General features: G+C 38.2%; 1 protein-coding gene across 1 annotated transcript in view; it reads right to left on the minus strand.

Annotated features, from left to right (window-relative positions):
• Positions 1-16,795: 16,795 nt before the first annotated feature.
• NLRP3 (NLR family pyrin domain containing 3) overlaps positions 16,796-22,912 on the minus strand; it is an 84,995-nt gene continuing 78,878 nt past the window's right edge. Inside the window, exons 9-11 of the mRNA NM_001256770.2 lie at positions 22,344-22,514; positions 21,675-21,845; positions 16,796-17,455 (exon numbers count right to left, since the gene is read on the minus strand). Of these exons, the coding sequence (NP_001243699.1) occupies positions 17,356-17,455; positions 21,675-21,845; positions 22,344-22,514 (442 nt within the window). The 3' untranslated portion in view covers positions 16,796-17,355. The remainder of the gene's footprint in view (positions 17,456-21,674; positions 21,846-22,343; positions 22,515-22,912) is intronic.

The raw sequence follows: 22,912 nt of genomic DNA on the forward strand, positions 1-22,912 counted from the left end.
TCCCTCTCCCATAAACACATCAAAAAAAAATTACATGTAGAATGATTTACACAGAACATCTACTGAATGCTGGCAGAAGACTAAATCTCCAACAAGGGCCATAAACCCTCCACATAACTGGGTAGTACAAAAGGGAAGAAAGAGAGAGAGAAAAAAAATAAATCAAAATGGGACTAGCTCTCCTGAGAGGGAACTGTGAAAGAGGAGAGGAACCCACTCTTGGGAAACCACCTAACAAATGTAGTGATCAGCTTAGATGGAAGGATCTCAAAGTCTTGGAGAAAAGTGCAGCAGCTGGATTGAGGAGGGCAAAGCAAAGAGAGAGAGACAATACCACAGACCACAGTCTGACATGCCTGGGCAGTGACTGGTGTTAAGACTCAGGCTCCAGAGGTCAGTTTCAGTGGGAAGATTAGGGTTGGCTATGTGGAGAAAGCCTGAGAGGCTAGGGAGTGGTGCACTACAGTGTAGGGAGCAGATCACCACATCTGAGGAAACCCAGGAGGAGGTCTGGGCCCACAGGAGGAGCAAGGCACCATTGTCAGGGAGGGTGAGGGGGGAATCACCAAAAGAATATATTTTGCTATGTAAGAAGGACTCTCAAAGGGTGTGGCACCTCTGACACAGGCTACAAGTGGTGAGGCACCACTTGCTCAGGTTACAGGTGCCTGGGCATCAGCTCTTGTGTGGAGTATGGGTGGCCAGGCACCTGCTGCGTGGGCTAAGGTCAGAAGGGGGCTAAGTTCAACATGACACCTTTTGCATGGTCTACAGGTAGCAAGGGCAAACAATGGCAGTCATATCAGACATCAGAGGCAGGTGTGCCCCACCAACATTAGGAGTCCATGAACAGCACTACCTGAAGGCACAATCACTTCAGAGGTTGGCAAAGAGAAGGGCACTGCAGCCAAGCACCACCCATTGTTTCTCTCACACTCTGGGAATGCACATGTGCTTCTGCTGCCACTGCAAAACACTCTGGGTACCACACACACCATCCTGAAGATCACTGCCACTTCTTAGGGCTCTGCAACTAGGAGCAGCCTGCACCACCTCCCCACAGGTCCTTGCTACTTTCAAGGGACCAAAAACCAGGCAATGACTACTAGCACTGCCCACTGCCTCTATCTCCCTTTAAGCACATGCAGCACCCTGTCAAGGGGATAACAGCCTGCACACATGAGTAAAGAGACACCAAAGCCACCCTCATGCTGAAAATTAATAAAGCCCTCACAAAATACCCAGGGGCACTCTCACATAAAAATAGCCCTCCAAGACTCTAGTAGTTGTTCTTCCCTAATCTCACAGGATAAGAAAAATATAAGCAAAATGAAGAAACTCAGGACCATTCCCAGTTAAAAGAACAGGAGAATTCATCTGAAGGAGCAAGCAGTGCAACAGTCTTCTGCATTCTAACAGATGTTCAATTCAAAAAGGAGATATGAAAATAATGAAGGAATTAAGAGTGAATATGAACTGCAATGCAGATTACTCTAGAAAGGAAATAGAAAATAAAAGGAGGAGCCAAGAAAAATTAGAAAATTAACTTGCAGAGGTGCAAGCCAAGTTAAGGGCACTGAAGAGCAGAATGCATAATGCAGAGGAAGAAATAAGCGACTTGGAAGATTTAATAATAAAAATCACCCAATCAGGACAGCAGACAGAAAATCAAATAAAAAACATGAAAGCAATATAAGAGATCGATAGGATAATATAAAGCAGGACAATGTATGCATGATAGAGACTCCAGAAAGGGAAGAATAAAAAGAAAAGGGGATTGAAAATATATTTCAAAAAATTATGGCTGAAAACTTTCCAAATCTAAGGGAAACTCATAGCAAGTTATAGGAAGCACAGAGGGCCCCAAACAAGTTGAATCCAAACAGGCCCACAAGACATATTATAATCAAAATGACAAAACAAAGGTAAAGATATGATTCTAAAGGCAGCAAAAGAAAAACAAAGAGTTAATTATAAGGGAACCCCCATAAAGCTATCAGCTGATTTCTCTACAGAAACACTATAAGTCAGAAGAGAGGGGGAAAATATATTCAAAGTTCTAAAAGGGAAACATTTGCAGCCTGGAACATTCTACACAGCAAGACTATCATTTAAAAAGGAGAAATAAAGAATGTCTCCAACAAACCAACAACAAAAAAGAATACAGCAAAACCAACCCCATTCTAAAAGGAATATTGAAAGGGGTCCTCTAAATTAAAAAGAAGTTAGAAGAAATAGGATGGAGGAAACCACAACTGGAAAGCAATCACTTAAATAATCCAGTATTCAGATCTAAAAGGGAAAAAAAAAAACCTACTATAAAAGTGACGATAAACACAAGGAACAAGAAAACAACAAATACCAAGATGTTAAAAGGCATCAAAGTCATTAAATGTGGGGAAGGAAAGTAAGAAATCTAGACCCTTTTTTTCTAGACTGTGTTTGAGCCTATATGACTATCAGACCAAAGCAAGCAGATATAGGAAGCAGTTTACATACTTAAAAAACAGAGCAACCACAAATCAAAACCAAACAATACATTCACAAAAACTGAAAATAAAAGGACACAAGCATAAAAAAGGAAATAATCCAACAGCAAAAAAAGAACAGGAACAAAGGAAAAACATAGAAAACTGGAAAACAAGGTTTAAAATGGAAATAAATACATAAATTACCTTAAATGTCAAAGGACTGAATACATAAATCAAGTCATAGATTGGCAGACTGGATTTAAAAAAGCAAGAGCCTACAATATGTTGCCTAAGAGAGACTCACATTAGGGCAAAGGACACACATAATTTGAAAGTGAGCAGATGGAAAAAGATATTTCATGTGAATGGAAAAGACAGGAAAGCAGAAGTTGCAATACTCATAGCAGACAAAATAGTCAAAAATGAAGCCCATAAAGAAAGAAAAAGGACGCTATTTTATGATAAAAGTATCCACTCAAGAAGAGGATACTGCACATCTCAATATATGCCCCTAATATAGGAACACCCAGATGCATACAACAAATACTAATAGGCATAAAAGGGGAAATCATTGGGAATAGAATAGCAGTAGGAATCTATAACACCCCATTAACATAAATGGACAGATCCTCTAGACAGAAAATCAATGAGGCAACAGAAATCCTAAATGACATAATAGAAACGTTAGACCTTATTTATATTTTTTAGGACATTAGAACACCCCCCCCCCAAAAAAAGAAAATACAATTCTTTTCAAGTACATCTGGAACATTCTCAAGAATTGAACACATACTAGTGCACAAAAGTAACCTCAACAAATTTATAGTATAGAAATTATTTCAAGTATCTTCTCTGACAACAAGGCAATGAAATTACAAATCAACCACAGGAAAATAAATGAGAAAAAACTCACTACATGAAGACTAAACAACATGCTCTTAAAAAAATGGGCCAATGAGAAAATCAAAAGGAAAATTAAAAAATACCTCAAAACAAATGTAATGAAAACAAACATTCGTAATCTACAGGATGCCACAAAGGCAGAAAGGGAAGTTCATAATGATACTGGCCTTCCTCAAAAAAGAAGAAAAATCTCAAATCAACAACTGAACCTACCACCTAAAAGAATGAGAAAAAGAAGAACAAACAAAGCCTAAAATCAGCAAAAGGGAGGAAATCATAAACATCACAGAGAAAATCAACAAAACAGAGATTTAAAAGCAATATAAAATATCAATAAAATCAAGAGCTGGTTCTTTGAAAGGGTAAACAAAACTAACACACCTCTGGCCAGACTCACCAAGAAGAGGAGAGAAAGAACTCAAATTAACAAAATAAGAAATTAAAAAGAACAAATCCCAACAATACTGCAGAAATACAAAAAAAGTTATAGAATACTGTGAACAATTATATACCAAAAAATTTGACAACCTGGAAGAAATGGACAATTTCTACAGACATACAGCCTGTCAAAATTGAATCAAGAAGAAATAGACTGGAGTTCCCATCATGGCTCAGCATTAAAGAACACAACTAGTATTCATGAGGATGCAGGTTTGAGCCCTGGCCTCAGTGGGGTAAGGATCTGGGATTGCTATGAGCTGTGGTGTAGGTTGCAGACACATCTTGGATCTGGCTGTGGCTGTGACATACACTGGCAGCTACAGCTCTGGTCGAACGCTAGCCTGGGAACCTCCATATGCTGTGGGCATAGCCCTAAAAAAGATGAGAAAACAAAACAACACAAAACAAAAGAAATAGATCAATTGAACAGACTGATCACTAGAAATGAAATTGAATGTGTAATAAAAGCACTCCCTACAAACAAAAGTCCAGGACCAGTTGGCTTCACAGGAGAATTCTACCAAACATACAAAGAAGAATTTATACCCATCTTTCTTAAATATTTCCATAAGGTTGAAGAAGAAGGAACACTACCAAAGAGAGTCTATGAAGCCACCATCACCCTAACAGCAAAACCAGATAAAGATTCAACCAAAAAAGAGTATAAGCCAATATATTTGATGAATATAGATGCAAAATTTCTCAACAAAATTTGAGCCAATTGAATCCAACAATATACTAAAAAAACATACACCATGAGCAGGTGGTATTCATTCCAAGTTCACAAGGATAGTTCAACATATGCAAATTAATCAACATCATACACCACACTAACAAAAGAAAAAAAACACATGATCATCTCAATAGATGCAGAAAAAGCATTTGACAAAATCAAACATCCATTCAAGATAAAAGCTCTTACCAAAGTGGATGTACAGGGAATATAATATAATTAAAGACATTTAGAAAAATTCACAGCTAATATCATACTCAGTGGAGAAAAGCTGAAAGCCTTCCCACTAAAATCTGGAACAAGACAAGCATGCCAACTCTCACCACTTCTATTCAACATAATATTGGATGCCCTAGCCACAGCAATCAGGCAAACAAAAGAAATAAAAAGCATCCAAATAGGAAGAGAAGAGGTAAAATTGTCACTCTATGCAGATGACATTATACTATATATAGAAAACCCTAAGGACTACAAACAAAAATCATTTGAACTGATTAAAGAATTCAGCAAAGTAGCAGGTTAAAAAATTAACTTTCAGAAATTGCTTGCATATCTATATACTAACAATGAAATATTAGAAAAGGAATATGAAAATGCAATACTTTTTAAAATTGCACTCCCAAAATTAAATAACCTGACCAAGGAGTGAAAGACATATGCTAAGGACTATAAAACATTAATCAAGGAAACTAAAGAGGATTGAAAGAAATGGAAAAATATTCCATGATCCCCGACTGGAAGAATTAATATTGTTCAAATGCCCATACTACCCAAAATTATCTACAGATTCAATGCAATCCCTATCAAATGACCCACGACATTTTCCACAGAATTAGAACAAACAATCCAAAAATTTATGTTGACACATAAAAGGCCCAGAATTGATAAAGCAATTTCTGAGGGGAAAAAAAGGAGGCAAAATTCTCCAAGATTTCAGACAATATTAAAAAGGTACAATAATCAAGACAGTATGAGACTGGTACAAAAACAGCAAAATGGACAAATAGAACAGAATGGAGAACTCAAAAAAAAACCCAATCACCTAGAGTCAATTCGACTTCAACAAAGGAGACAAGAATATAAAATAGGAAAAGAAGAGATGGGATTAAGAAGGTGGAATAGGACTGGAAGCTCAATTTCTCTCCTAAAAACAACAAAATTTACAACCAAATGCTGAGCAGTCTTCAACAAGATGGAACGGAAACTTTCAAAAAGATATCCTATATCAAAAGACAAAGAGGAGGTCACATCAAGAGGTAGGAGGGATGATTATGTGATATAAGCAAGCACATACCTCCAGGGTGGGAAGCCCCACAGACTGGAAAGTACCTGTATCACAGAGACTCACCTACAGAAGTGAGAGTTCTGAGCCTCACATCAAACTCACATTTGTAGGGAGCTGGCACTGGGAGAAAGAGGCCCCAGACCCTCTGGTATTGAAGACCAGTGGGGCTTGTGCACAGGATCTCAACAGGACTGGGGGAAAAGGAGACATCATTCTTAAAAGGCACACACAGACTTTCACATATACTGTGTCCCAGGGCAAAGCAAAGTCTCCAAGGGAAACTGAGTCAAACCTGACTGCATTCTTGGAGAATATCTTGGGAAAACAGGGGTGAATATAGCTTGTTCTGGGGGAAGGACATTGGAAGCAAAGCTTTTTGGAATCTTCACTAGGCGTGCATTTCTCTAGAGGTGGCCATTTGGGGAAAATCTGGCCCCAACCATCAGTGCTGAGAAGCCAAGGCCAATCAACAATCCAGGTGGGATCAGAGCCCCACCCATCAGTAAACAGGCTGCCTAAAGACCCCTAGGCACACAGCCACCTCTCATCTCATCCAGAGACTAAGCCCCACCCACCAGAGGGATAGGAATCAGCCCCAGCTATCAATGGGAAGGCATCAGTCCCTCCCATCAGGAAGCCTACAGCAAGCCCCCATACCAACTTCAGCCACAAGGGGGGCAGACACCAAAAGTAAGAGAGGCTACAGCTCTATTATCTGTAAAAAGGTCACCACATCAAAAACCTATGAAAATGAAAAGACAGAGAACTATAACTCAGATAAGAGAGAAAGAAAAAAGCCCAGAAAAAACAGCTATGTGATCAGGAGATTCTCATCCTCCAGGAAAAAGACTTTAGACTGTGGATACCGAGGACGATGAAAGACATTGGAGACAAACTGGAGGCAAACATGGATAATGTACAGGAAACACTGAGCAAAGAGATACAAGATATAAAACTTAAACAAGAAGAGATGCACAATACAGTAACTGAAATAAAAAATTCGCTAGAAGCAGCCAACAGCAGAATACGGGAGGCAGAGAACGAATAAGCAAGGTGGAGGACAGATTGGTGGAATCCACAGATGCAGAACAGAAAAGAGAAAAAAGACTGAAAAGAAATGAAGAGAGTCTCAGAGAACTCTGGGACAACCTTAAATGCACCAACATCCATATTACATGGGTGCCAGAAGGAGAAGAGAGAGAGAAGGGGACAGAAAAATATATTCAAACAGATAATAGATGGAAACCTCCCTAACATGGGAAAGGAACCACTCACTCAAATCCAGGAAGCACAACGAGGACCGTATAAAATAAACCCAAGGAGGAACACCCCGAAACACATATTAATCAAACTGAGCAAAATTAAAGACAAAGAGAAAATCTTGAAAGCAGCTAGCGAAAAGAAACAAATAACATACAAGGGAACCCCAATAAGATTATCAGCAGATTTTTCAACAGAAACTCTGCTGGCCAAAAGGGAGTGGCATGATATATTTAACATGATGAAAGGAAAAAATCTCCAACCAAGATTACTTAACCCAGAAAAACTCTCATTCAGATTTGAAGGAGAAATCAAAAGCTTCACAGATAAACAACAGCTTAGAGAATTCAGCACCACTAAACCAGCTTTACAACAAACACTAAAGGAACTTCTCTAAGCAGAGAGAAAAGGCCACAACCAGAAAGAAAAATACCACCAATGATAAGGCTCACCAGTAAAGGCATATATACAGTGAAGATATGAAATCATCCATGCACAATTATGCCACCAAAATCAGAAATCATGAGAAGAGGTGGGAACAAATGCAGGAAAGTGGACTTTCACTTGCAATTAAGAGACTAACAACCTAAAACAATTATATATATATATATATATATATATATATATATATATATAGACCTATCAAAAGTTCAGAATAACTGCAAACCAAAATACATAAACAAATAAGAAAAAGCAACTCAAACACAACACTAAAGATAGTCATCAAACCACAAGAGGAGACAACAAGAGAAGAAGGGAAGAAAAAAGAGCAACAAAAACAAATCCAAAACAGTTAATAAAATGGCAATAACATACATATCAATAATTACCTTAAATGGTAATGGACTAAACACCCCAACCAAAAGACATAGACTGGCTGAATGGATACAAAAACAACACCCATACATATGCTGTCTTCAAGAGACCCACTTCACTTCTAGGGACACATACAAATTGAAAGTGAGAGGATGGAAGAAAATATTTCACGCAAACGGGGATCAAAAGAAAGCTGGAGTAGCAGTACTCATATCAGACACAATAGACTTTAAAATGATGAATATTTTAAGGGACAAAGAAGAACATTACATAATGATCAAAGGATCAATGCAAGAAGAAGATATAACAATTTTAAACATCTATGCACCCAACATAGGTTCACCACAATGTATAAGGAAACTGCTAACAACCTTAAAAGGACAAATCGACAATAACACAATCATAATGGGGGACTATAACACCACACTTACAGCAATGGACACACCATCAAGACAGGAAATCAATAAGGAAACACAGGCACTGAATGAAGCATTGCACCAGATGGACATAAGAGATATTTATAGGACATTCCATCGAAAAGTGACAAAATACACATTCGTCTCAAGTGCACATGGAACATTCTCTAGGATGGATCACATCCTGGGCTACAAACCAAACCTCAGTAACTTTAAGAAAATTGAAATCATATCAAGCATCTTTTCCTACTACAACGCTATAGGACTGGACATCAACAACAAGAAAAACATGCAACAAACACAAACATGTAGAGACTCAACAACATGCTACTAAACAACCAGTGGATCACTGAAAAAATCAAAGAGGAAATTAAAAAACACCTAGCAGCAAATGACAATGAAAATACGACACTCCAAAACCTATGGGATGCAGCAAAAGCCATTCTAAAAGGAAAGTTTATAGCAATACAAGCCCACCTCAGGAAACAAGAAAAAGCTCAAATAAACAAGCTAACTTTATATCTCAAGCAGCTTGAGAGAGAAGAACAGACAAGACCTGAAGTTAGTAGAAGGAAAGAAATCATAAATAACAGAGCAGAAATCAATGAAACAGAAATGAAGGAAACCATAGAAAAGATCGATGAAACCAAAATATGGTTCTTTGAAAAGATCAACAAAATTGAGAAACCCCTAGCCAGACTTATCAAGAAAAAAAGAGAGAGGACTCAAATCAATAAAATTAGAAATGAAAAAGGAGAAGTAACAACGGACATCAAAGAAATACAAAGGGTCATAAGAAACTACCATACGCAACTCTATGCCAATAAAATGGAAAACCTAGAGGAAATGGAAAAATTCTTAGAAAAGTACAATCTTCCAAGACTAAACCAAGATGAAATAGAAAAGATGAATGCACCCATCACAAGCACTGAAATTGGAACTCTGATCAAAAAACTTCCAACAAACAAAAGTCCAGGACCAGAGGGCTTCACAGGTGAATTCTATCAAACATTTAGAGAAGAGCTAACACACCTCTCCTTCTGAAACTATTCCAAAAAATTGCAGAGGAAGGGATACTCCCAAACTCATTCTATGAGGTCACCATCACCCGGATAACAAAACCAGACAAAGATACCACAAAAATACAAAACTACAGGCCACTTTCACTGATGAACATCAATGGACAAATCCTCAACAAAATACTAGCAAACTGCATCCAACAATCCATTAAAAGGATTGTACATCATGATCAAGTGGGATATATCCCAGGGATGCGAGGGTTCTTCAATATCTGAAATCCTTAAGTGTGATACACCACATTAACAAACTGAAGTATCAAATCCATATGATCCTCTCAATAGATGCAGAAAAAGACTTTGACAAAATCCAACACCCATTTCTGATAAAAAAAAAAAAAACCTTCAGAAAGGGGGCATAGAGGGAACCTACCTCAACATAATAAAGGCCATGTATGAGTAACCCAGAGCTAACATCTTTCTCAATGGTGAAAAGTTGAAAGACTTCCTGCTGAGATCAGAAACAAGACATGGATATCCTCTCCTGCCACTACTAGTCAACATAGTTTGAGAAGTCCTAGCCATGGCAATCAGAGACAAAAATAAATAAAAGGAATCCAAATAGGTAGGTAAGAAGTAAAACTATCACTATTTGCAGATGACATGACACTATACCTAGAGAATCCTAAAGACTCTACCAGAAAACTCTTAGAGCTCATCCATGAATTTGGCAAAGTCTCAGGATACAAAATTAATACACAGAAATCGACTGCATTTCTATATACTAACAGCAAAAGATAAAGAAATTAGGAAAACAATCCCATTTACCATCACACCAAAGAGAATAAAATACTTAGGGATAAACCTACCTAAAGAGACAAAAGGCCTGTACTCTGAAAACTATAAGACCCTGATGAAAGAAATCAAAGATGACACAAATAGATGGAAAGATATACCATGCTCTTGCATTGGAAGAGTCAATATTATCAAAATGGCTATACTACCCAAGGCAATCTTCAGATTCAATTCAATCCCTATCAAATTACCAAGTACATTTTCATGGAACTAGAACAAAATATCTTAAAGTTTGTATGCACAAAATATCCAGAAAAGCCTGGAGTTCCTGTCATGGCTCAGTGGTTAATGAATCTGACTAGGAACCATGAGATTGTGGGTTCAATCCCTGGCCTTGCTCAGTGGGTTGAGGATCTGGCATTGCCATGAGGTGTGGCATAGCTTGCAGATGTGGCTCAGATCCCGAGTTGCTGTGGCTCTGGCGTAGGCTGGCCACTACAGCTCTGATTCGACCCCTAGCCTGGGAACCTCCATATGGCATGGGAGCAGCCCAAGAAATGGCAAAAAGAAAAAAAATATCCAGAATAGCCAAAGACGTCCTGAAAAAGAAAAATCGAGCTAGAGGCATTAGACTCTGATTATACTACAAAGCTAAAGTCATCAAAACCACATGATACTGGCAGAAAGACATAGATATAGATCAGTGGAACGGGATAGAAAGACCAGAATTCAATCCACACACACACAGCCAACTCATCTATGACAAAGGCGGCAGGAATACATGATAGAGAAAAGACAGCCTGTTCAATAAGTGGTGCTGGGAAAACTGGACAGCCACATGAAAAAGAATGAAATTAGATCACTCCCTAATACCATGCACAAAAATAAACTCAAAATGGGTTAAAGACCTAAATATAATGCCAGATACTATCAAACTCTTAGAGGAAAACATAGGCCAAACACCCTCCTACATAAACCAAAGCAAGATCTTCTCATACCCACCTCCCAGAGTAATGACAATAAAAATGAAAATAAACAAATGGGACCTAATCAAAGTTAAACATTTCTGCACAGCAAAGGAAACCCTAAACAAAACAAGAAGACAACCCACAGAATGGGGGAAAATCTTTGCAAATGAATCAACTGACAAGGGATTCATTGCCAAAATTTATAAACACCTCCTACCACTCAATACCAAAAAAACAAACAACCCCATCAAAAAATGAGCAGAAGATCTAAACAGACAATTTTCCAAAGCAGACACACAGATGGCCTAAAAAAACACGTGAAAAGATGTTCAACATCACTCATTATCACAGAAATGTCAATCAAAACCACAATGAGGTACCACCTTACACCAGCCAGAATGGCCAGCATCAAAAAGTCTACAAACAATAAATGCTAGAGAGGGGGTAGAGAAAAAGGAACCCTATTACACTGTTGGTGGGAATGTAAATTGGTACCACCACTGTGGAAAACTGTATGAAGTTTCCTCAGAAAACTAAAAACAGAATTACCATTTGATCCAACAGTCTCACTCCTGGATATCTATCCAGAGAAAATCATGACTCAAAAAGACACACGTATTCCAATGTTCTTTGCAGCATTATATATACAATAGCTAAGACATGGAAACAACCTAAATGCCCATATACAGAGGAGTGGATAAAGAAGAGGTGGTATGTATACATAATGGAATATTACTCGGCCATTAAAAGGAAAGAATAATGGAATTTGCAGCAACATGGATTTACCTAGAATTATCATGCTAAGTGAAATACCAAAATCATATGCTTTCACTTACGTGTGGACTCTAAAAAAAGGACATAACATCTTTGCAAAGCAGATAATGACTTACAGACTTTCAAAAACTTATGGTTACCAAAGGAGACATGTGGGGGGGTGGATGAGCTGCGTGTCTGGGGTGGGAATACTATAAAATTGGGTTGTGATGATCATTGTACAACTATAAATGTAATAAAATTAATTGCATAAAATTAAAAAGATAACTATAAGCCAATATATTTGATGAACATAAACAAAAAAATTCTCAACAACATTTTCTGCAACTGAATCCAACAACATATAAAAGAGGTCATACACCATGACAAGTAAGATTCAACCCAAGTTCACAAGGATGGTTAATCACAGGCAATCAACCAACATCATACACCACATTAAAAAAGAAAATTCAAAAGCCACATGATCATCTCAATAGATGCACAAAAACCATTTGACAAAAGCCAACACCCATTCATGATAAAAACTCTTGCCAATGTAGGTGTACAGGGAACATAACTTAATTAAAGGCATTTAGGAAAAACCCACAGCCAATATCATACTCAATGGAAAAAAACTGAAAACCTAACCACTAAAATATGGAGCAAGACAAGCATGCCCACTCTCACCACTTTTATTCACCATATTATTGGAAGTCCTAGCCACAGCAATCAGACAAACAAAAGAAATAAAATATATTCCACATTAGAAGAAAAGAGGTAAAATCGTCCCTATATGCAGATGACATGATACTATATATAGAAATCCCTAAGGAGTCCACACAAAAAATACTGGAACTAGTCAACAAATTAAACAAAGTAGCATGATACAAGTTAATATTCCAAAAGTAGTTGCATTTATGTATACTTACAATGAGATATTAGAAAAGGAACAAACACAATACATTTTAAAATCACACCCAAAAGAACTAAATACCTAGGAATAAACCTAACTAAAAGACGAAAGACTTATATGCAGAATACTATAAAACATTATTAAAGAGGATTCAAAGAAGTGGAAAGATATTCCATGCTCCTGGGCTACAAAAATTAATATCATAAAAATTAATTATTATCCATATTATCCAAAGCAATCTACAGATTTAATGCAATCTCCATCAAAAGACCCATGACATTTTTCACAGAACTAGAATGAAGATCCAGAATTGCCAAAGGAATCCTGAGGAAAAAGAACCAAACAGGAGGCATAAATATCCCAGACTTCAGACAACACTACAAAGCTAAAGTAAACAAGACAGTGTGGTACTGGTACAAAAACAGACATACAGACCAATGGAACAGAATAGAGAACTCCAAAATAAATCCAGACACCTATGGTCAATTAAGCTTTGACAAGAGAAGCCAGAATATAAAAGGAGAAAGAGTCTCTTCATCAAGTGGTGCTGGGAAAACTGGACAGTTGCAGGTAAATTAGTGAAACCTGAACACATCCTCACACCATGCACAAAAATAAACTAAAAATGACTTAAAGACTTCAACATAAAACATAAAAAGGACAACCTAAGGAATGGGAGTATATAGTTGCAAATAAGCCAACTGAAAAGAACTTAATCTCAAAAATATACAAACAATTCATACAACTAAACAACAAAAAAAAATTAAAACAATTGAATACAATTGGCAAAAGACTTGAATAGACATTCTTCAAAGAAGACATAGAGATGGCCAACAGGCACATTAAAAATGCTCAACATCACTAACTATTAGAGAAATAAAATTCAAAACTACCATGAAGTACCACCTCACACCAGTCAGAATGGCCATCATTATTAAATCTACAAATAATAAATGCTGGAGAGGATGTGGAGAAAAGGGAACCCTCCTACAACGTTTGTGGGAATGTAAACTTATACAACCACAATGGAAAACAGTATGAAGGGACCTCAGAAAACTAAATATAGAAATACCATGTGATCCAAAAATCCCATTTTTGGCCATATATCTGGACAAATACTTTCGTTGAAAAAGATACATGCCCAATTAAAAAATGGGCAAAAGAACTGAGTAGACATTTCTCCAAGAAAGATATACAGATGGCCAACAAGCACATGAAAAAATGCTCAACATCTCTGATTAGAGAATTACAAATCAAAACTACCGTGAGATACCACCTCACACCAGTCAGAATGGCCATCATTAGTAAGTCCACAAATAACAATTGCTGGAGAGGGTGTGGAGAAAAACGAACACTCCTGCACTGTTGGTGGGAATGTAAGCTGGTACAACCACCATGGAGAACAGGTTGGAGGTACCTTAGAAAACTATACATGGAACTACCATATAACCCAGCAACCCCACTCTTGGGAATATATCTGGACAAAACTTTCCTTAAAAAAAGACGCATGCACCCTCATGTCCATTGCAGCTCTATTCACAATAGCCAAGACAGGGAAACAACACAAATGTCCATTGACAGGTGATTGGATTAGGAAGATGTGGCATATACACACAGTGGAGTACTAGTCAGCCATAAAAAAAGAACAAAATAATGCCATTTGCAGCAACATGGATGGAACTAGAGACTCTCATCCTGAATGAAGTAAGCCAGAAAGAGAAAGACAAATACCGTATGATATCACTTATATCTGGAATCAAATATATGGCACAAATGAACCTTTCCACAGACAAGAAAATCATGGACTTGGAGAATAGACTTTTGATTGCCAAAGGGGGAGGGGGAGGGAGTGGGGTGGTTGGGGAGCTTGGGGTTAATAGATACAGACCACTGCCTTTGGAATGGATTAACAATGAGATCCTGCTGTGTGGCACTGGGAAATACGTTTAGTCACTTATGATGGAGCATGACAATGTGAGAAAAAAGAATATATACATGTATATGTAACTGGGTCACCATGCTAAATAGTGGGGGGAAGAATTGTATTGTGGAAATAACAATAAAAAAACAAAATAACAATTAAAAAAAAAGAAAAAGATACATGCACCCCTATGTTCATTGCAGCACTATTCACAGTAGCCAAGACATGGAAACAAGCTAAATGTCCATCGACAGATGAATGGATTAAGAAGATGTGGTACATATACACAGTGGAATACTACTCAGCCATAAAAAAGAACAAGATAATGATATTTGCAGCAACATGGATGGAATGAGAGATTCTCATACTTAGTGAAGTAAGTCAGAAAGAGAAATACAAATACCATATTTATCCCTTAAATGTGGAAACTAAAATATAGCAGAAATGAACCTATCTACAGAAAATAAAGAAAATCCTGGACATGGAGTGCAGACTTGTGTTTACCAAATTGGGGGCAGTGGGATGGACTGGGTGTTTGGTATTAGTAGATACAAATTGTTTCATTTGGTTTGATAAGCGTGAGATCCTGCTGTATAGCACAGGGAACCATGTGATGTATAGCACAGCTACTTGTGATGGAACATGATGGAGGATAATGTGAAAAAATGAATGTGTGTGTGTGTATCACAATATAAATAACACACCGCTTCCTTTATTGAAAAATTCTTACCATAAAAAAAGTCATTTTATCTAAAAATCATCCTTAGTAAAGTCATTGATTTATGTAAGTTCCTTATATCAACAGTTCACAGGGCACACTTTGACAAGCAGAGGTCTGGGTGTCTCATTTGTCAAAGAAAGTAGTATTTCTACCCTAAATGATTCTGAACAATGTGGCTCAAGCATTGTTCTACATGTAAAGAAGTAATTAATTAATACTTATTAATGATACAATGCTATGTGAAGTATGGTAGATTAATTGAATCTGGAATGAATAAATCCAAGTTCCCACAACTGAAGGCAAAATGCATTTTCTATATAATACTTCTATTTATGAGTATAGGTGCCATCAACTCTAAAACATTCCTTTGCATAATTTTCTTTTAAAAGAATTAAAGAATAGTTAACTTACAATGTTTTGTCAATTTCTGCTGTACAGCAAAGTGACCCAGCCATACAGCCTATGCCACAACCACAGCAACACTGCACCAAAGACATATCCTCAACCTATACACCACAGCTTGACTTAACCCACTGAGAGAGGTGGGTTAAGGTATCAAACCCACATCCTCACAGAAACTATTTGGGGTTCTTACCGATTTAAGCCACAATGGGAACTCCTAAAGACCTTATTTTTTTATTTTTATTATACTTGATTTACAATATTCTGTCAGTTTCTGCTGTACAGCAAAGTGGCCCAGTCATATATACATTCTTTTTCTCATATTATCTTCCATCAAGTTGTATACCAAGAGATTGGATATAGTTTCCTGTGCTATATAGTAGGGCCACATAGCTTATCCATTCTAAACATAATAGTTTGCACCTACTAACCCCAAACTTTCCATCCATCCCACTCCCTACCTCCCCAGCAATCACAAGTCTGTTCTCTATGTTCATGAGTCTGTTTTTGCTTTGTGGATAGGTTCATCTGTGGCACATTTTAGATTTCACACCAAGTGATATCATATGGTATATGTCTTTTTCTTACTTCACTTTGTATGAGAGTTTCTAGTTATATTCATGTTGCTGCAAATTGGTATTATTTTGTTCTTTTTATGGCTGAGTAGTATCCCATTGTATATATGTACCACATCTCAATCCATTCATCTGTTGATGGACATTTAGCTTATTTCCATGTCTTGGCTATTGTAAACAATGCTTCCTTTTCATGATTTTCAACCTCTTGCCATACTAGAGCTGAGATTTCCAACCTCAGAGTTAGGCTGAGGAATTTTTTCCTACTCCTCACAACTGAATCATTTGGCAAAGACATTTTTAAAGCAATTTGATTTACCTTTAGTAGTTTAGATAAATAATTAAAAAGATTTCTAGGCATGGTCTTTTAAAATTAAGGAAAGGGAAAAAATTAACTCAATAAATACAATAAAGTTTTTATATTTTCCAAATCTTCAACTAGCCACAACACAATAAACATGAATTATTTTATTAGAAAATATCACCGTTCAAAAAATTAAAAATAAATAAATCGCTGCCACAAAATTGCAACATAATATATATAACTTATTCTGCTATGGTCAGTTAAGAGAAAGATGGCAGGAGGGATGATATGTTAAAAAGTAAAAAGAGGAAAAAGATATGAGAGAAAGGAGAGTCAGAGTAAAAAAAAAAAAGGAAAGGAAAGAAAAAGTGCTGTATTGAATGAGTTAGTCATATGAGGTCACCAAGAAGAACACATTCTCTGAATGAGGCACTGTGGTGAAAACTGTCATTTGGATGATTTTATTGCCCTGATGTCTTCAACCTAGAGTAGAAGAGATATTCATGTTCTCTAGGCAGACACCATCAGCGAGCTTTGACTCTTCCATGCTGGACCAGAGAGATGGAGAAGGCTCACTATCACTTATACACACCCAGATGTCAGGGAGGGCAAATAACATTGGCGTCTGACAGCCTTGGCATCTGGCAGCCCTGCTTCCACCACTACTGGGAAGGCTCAAAGACAATGGTCAACTCAGGCTTTTCTTCTTGCAGTGTTTGTAATGCATGTTTTGTATCATAATTGAAATACATTTCACACAACCTGTAAAAGCAAATAGAGAGCCATAGATTATTCTCTTCAAATGAACAGGTTCAGAGTTTGGGGCTTTAAAAAATCTCCTCTTCTCACTTCACTTCACCCTATATTTCTCAGCTTTCCAGGGCTGCACTATATGCCTAATTCGGTTTCTGTTGTATTTTTTAACCTTCAGGTTTAGAAATGTTGAAACTTGTAAATGTATAATGAAAACATAATGCGAGTATTATAACGAATCACTTCATGCTTTTCACACAGGTTTGACAATTAACAGCACATGTTCAATCTTGCTTCATCTATCACCCACTCACTACTTACATCAATAAATTATTTTAAAAACAGCATTCATGTATCTATAAATAGTTCAATGTATAACATTAAATGAAGACTTTTTTTGGCCAACCCCATGAATGAAAATTTCCTGGGCCTGGGATTGAACCCAAGCCACAGAAGTGACAATGCCAAATCCTTAAACTCTAGACCACCAGGGAACTTCTAAATGAAGATTTTTAAAACATAACCATAATGTCATCATCACACCGAAAAAATTTAATAATAATTTCTAAATATCAATATATTTAAATTTTCTAAAACCGATAGCTGTCAATATGTTTAAATTTCCTCAACTGTCTGAAAAGATTTTTATATCATCTTCATTCAGTCAGGAACTAAAGTCCACACATTGCAATTTCTCACTATGCTTCTCAGTTTTTGTTTTTGTTTTTTTTTTTTCTTTTGGCCATACCTGCTGCATGTGGAAGTTCCCAGACCAGGGATCAAACCTGTGCCACTGCAGCAACCGAGCCGCTGCAGTGACAAGGCCTGATCCTTAACCCACTGCTCCACAAGGGAATTCCCTCTCAAGTCTTCTTTGATATCAGCTCTTCCTCCTTTTCTTTTTATATGTTCCCCTTGCAACTTGACTATGAAATCATACCATTGTCCTGCATCATTTATAATAATCTCGATTTGGTTATGTTATGGACTATGTGTGTTCCTTCAAAATTCATGTTAAAGCCCTAACCTTCAGTGTGATGGTAATTGGATATAGGGCATTTAGGATGTAATTAGGGTTGGATAAGGTCATGGGAGTGGATTAGAAGATACCAGAGCACATATTCTCTGTCTCTCTCTGTGTACTTGAGGACAAAACAAGCCCAGAAAAGAGCTCCCACCAGAAACCAAATCAGCCAGCACCATGATCTTGAATGTTCCATCATCTAGAACTGTCAGAAGTAAATGTTCATTGTTTGTTTAAGGCGCCTCATCTATGTTATTTTGTTATGGCAGCCTGAGTTCACAAGCCAGGTTGATTGCATCCAAGAATTCCCCAGTCTATTTTAAACCTGTCCCTCATTTACAAACTATCTCTCAGGGCTGAGTCAGTGAACCCACATATAACAATATCCCCAGCTTCATCCTGACCAATAATTCCCTTTGCTCCTTATTTCTCTTAGCTCTGAGAATGGCTTTTCCTGCAATGAATATGCTCCACTCTGTTAGTATAAGGATACAATGCTAATTTGAACTACTTATTCAAACCTGAATGCCAGTGGGTTCTCAGCCTTGAGGTCATGGGCAAGAACAGAAATTTCTGGGCTAAATAGAATTTATAATCTTGGAGTTCCCACTGTACTGCAGGGAGTTCCCATTGTGGCTCAATGGTAATGAACCTGACTAGCATCCATGAGTACACAGATTCAATCCCTGGCCTCACTCATAGGGTTAAAGATCTGGTGTTGCCGTGAGCTGTGGTGTAGGTCACAGATGTGGTTCAGATCCCACATTACTGTGGCTGTGGCGTAGGCCAGCAGCTACAGCTCCGATTCAACGCCTAGCTGAAATTTCATATCCCATAGGTAAAGCCCTACAAAGACAAAAAAAAAAGAATCTGAATGTAGAAGCTTGGGTATCTGTAGAGGGTATCTGGTTTCGATCCCTCACTGGGTACAATGAATTAAGAGATCCAGCATTGCCACAGCAGCAGCGTAGGTTGCAGCTGCAGCTCAGATTCATTCCTGGCCTGGGAACTTCCATATGCCATAAGTGCGGCCATAAGAAAGGGAAAAAATAATTTGTAATCTTGAGGTGGTACATAGATAAAAAATAAATGAGAAAATGATATAGAATGTATGATGGTTGTCAACACTCAGGAGGAAAATTAGTAGAGAAGAGGAAAAGCATGCTGGGCCCACTATTTTCAGTAGAATGGTTAGAATCAGACTCACAGAGAAGACTTCTAGGCAGAGAATTTAAAGATGCACAGGAATAAACCATGTGGATATCAAAGCAAGGGGGATGTCCAGGCAGAGGGAACAGCAAGTGTAAAGTTTTGGAGGTGACCATGTTTTTTCAAAACAGCAAGGAGACCAGTGTGAGTGAGGCAGAAGGAACTAGGGCTAGGAGAAGATTAATTTGTGGAAACAGCAGGGTCCAGATCATGTGGGGCCTTGGACATTGTCATGAGTTTGTGGCTCTTACTTTGAATGTGACAAGAACATGTTAGTAGGAATGATATGATCTGACTTATGTTTTAGCTCTACCCTCCATCTGCTATAGTAAGAACAAGAAATGCAGAGTAGCCTTAAAGAATGCCACCAGGATAATCAAAACAAGAGATGACAATGGCTTGAACCAGGGTAAGAACCATGAAGCTGGCCAAAAAAAATCATCAATGAGTGGGTATACTGTGAAAGCAGAGTTAATAGGACGTGCCAGTGGATTGAATATGTGCCTAAGGAAAAAAATGTCAAAGAAAACTCCAGGATCTTTTTTCTTTTTGACCAGGCATCCAGCACTACAGCAATGGCCCGAGCTGCAGGAGTGACACCATATCCTTAATCTGCTTAGACACAGGGAACTCTGACAGCAGGTTTTTTTTTTTTGAACTGAATAATTCAGACTGGGTTACCATTGACTGAGATGGAGAAGAAGCAGGTTTTAGGCAGAAGGGAATAGCATATGTTTGGAAATGGATATCTGAAATTTGGGAGGCTTCTTAGACATCCAAGTAGAAAGATGAGACGAGCATTTTTTTTAATGGCCACACCTGTGGCATATGGAAGTTCCTGGGCTGGGGGTAGAATCAGAGCTGCAGCTTCAGGCCTACACCACAGCCGTGACAACACTGGATCCAAGTCACACCTGAAACCTAGGTTGAAGTTTGTGACAACACCACTGAGCAAGACCAGGGATTTAACACACATGCTCATGGACACTATGTCTGGTTCTTAACCCACTGAGCCACAATGGGAACTCTGAGATAAGCATTTGGACATGGAATTTGTGAAGATATTAATTGGAGGTAGCATAGCACATATATGATAAAACAAGAAGACTAGATGATATAAACAAAAGAAAGTGTGGAGAAGAAAAATTAACCCACTGATTGAGTCCTGGAGATTCAGCATGTAGAAGTCAAAAAGATGAAGAGAAGCCAGAGGATACTATGCAGAAATAGTTAATGTAGTAGGAGAAAATGCAGAGGAGAGTGTGTTGTCCCTAAAGCCAAGTGAAGGAAATATATAAAGTGGAGAATGGGATCATCAGGGATGACAGACTAGCTCTTACTAGAGAGGTAATGAGTACCCCAGTGGTACCAGTGATGATGGAAGGGAGAGAATGGTCCCAACACATTGTAGATAGGCCAAATTTTATAGAATTTCTAATTTTGATGTTTCTGGAGAATTTTCCATTTACTAGTTCTCAGAACCAAGACCAACAGACCCCAACTATGCAAAGATCTTTGCAATTAGGATGACTTGTCGAATTCTATAAAGTACAATACCTTGCATAGGAATATAACTCTATTTGTCTTGTTTTCACTGGGACTTGTGTTTCTTTCAGGAATGGAATGGAAACACTTTTCACACCCACTAAACCATGATTATTATAAATGTCTGAATGAATTTGACTATGTATTTCATGACTCACATATCCCATGTATTAAAAAAAATTAGGAGTTTCCATGGTGGCACAATGGGTTAAGGAGCTAGCATTGCTATAGTTATGTCATAGGTTGCAGCTTCAGCTCAGATTCAACCCCTGGACTGGAAACTTCCATATGCCGTGGATGCAGCCAAAAAAAAAGAAGAAAAAAACTGCAGCTGTTCCAGGCACAACCTCACCCAAAGTGCAAATGAAGCCATCCTGGATTTGGGAAACTGGCCAAATTTTCCTTACAACTATGAGTCCTGTCATACAAATCTCTGCAGTGCATGCTTACTTAAGGCTTTTCAGGAGGCACCCCTGCTGTTTCAACACTTCACAGAGTAGCATGACCCCCAGATCACCCAGGTCATTGTTGCCTAGGCTCAGCTTTCGCAGGCTCTGGTTAGAAGTCAGAAGTGTGGAAAGATCCCAGCAGCAGTGTGATGTGAGGCTGCAGTTCTCTAATCTGCAAGAAATAAGACGATTTAAAGAAAATGTTTTCTTAATTACGCCTCCAAGTCTTCCAGATCTTAGCCTGTAATGTTTCAAGTGAAGAAAAAGCACAAGATTAACAAGCTTGGAACTGCCTTATGTGCCAAGGGTTATTCTTTTCTCTCTCTTAAATGAGAGTATATTTTCCAGCCTATTGGCTTGTGCAGATCAAATTGGTAATAGTAGTTTGTGAAATAATTTTTCCAGAATTCTGTGTCTCCCAAACAAATTTTCCTAAAACACAAGTGCCACACCGCTCCAACTCCAATATTTATGGTGAAAGCAACACCAGTATTTACCTCTCCACAATCTAAAAGTACAACTCCTTCCAGTCCCATGATCCTATAATGAGTCAAACCCTAAGAAGACACCATCACTTCTCAGATACAGATTATCTCATAATTCTCCCAAACTATTCCCTTCCCTGTAGCCACTATGCATCCCCATCACCATAATAAGCTAAGAGACTTACTCCAACACTTGAAGCTTGCAGTTCGGGTGCAACAGTCCCTCACAGAGTTGCTTGACTCCGATGTCTCCAAGAGCATTTCCCCGTAGATAGAGGTGAGTGAGATTCTGGTTCGTGCTGAGCACTGAGGATAGAGCTAGACAACAACCTGATGTAAGGCCAGAATTCACCAACCTGTAGAAGGAACAAGGAAAAGAATCCTCAACATCCAGCCTTCCTTGGACAGCTGTCTCAATACAGGAACTTCAACCTGTCTGAAAAGCCTCATCCTCCAACTTAAAGGTCAAAACTAGCATCTTGGATATAATCTGAGGAATGTATGACTCCCTATATCTGTCCCCATAAAAGAAACAAATGATGGTCTCAGCAGATGCTTTCTTAGATCAGTAGAAGAGATAGAGCAAAAGCAAGCTGATCAACATTCCCTCCACATTCCTCTTTCTTTTTGCCATTTCTTGGGCCGCTTCCACGGCATATGGAGGTTCCCAGGCTAGGGGTCCGATCGGAGCTGTAGCCGCCGGCCTACACCAGAGCCACAGCAACGCGGGATCTGAGCCACGTCTGCAAACTAC

Source organism: Sus scrofa, chromosome 2 (genome assembly GCF_054392235.1).
Source record: "Sus scrofa isolate SSC_HxYL_T2T_F1_AM1 chromosome 2, Sscrofa_HxYL_maternal_Yorkshire_Landrace_v2.0, whole genome shotgun sequence".
Lineage (NCBI taxonomy): Eukaryota > Metazoa > Chordata > Mammalia > Artiodactyla > Suidae > Sus > Sus scrofa.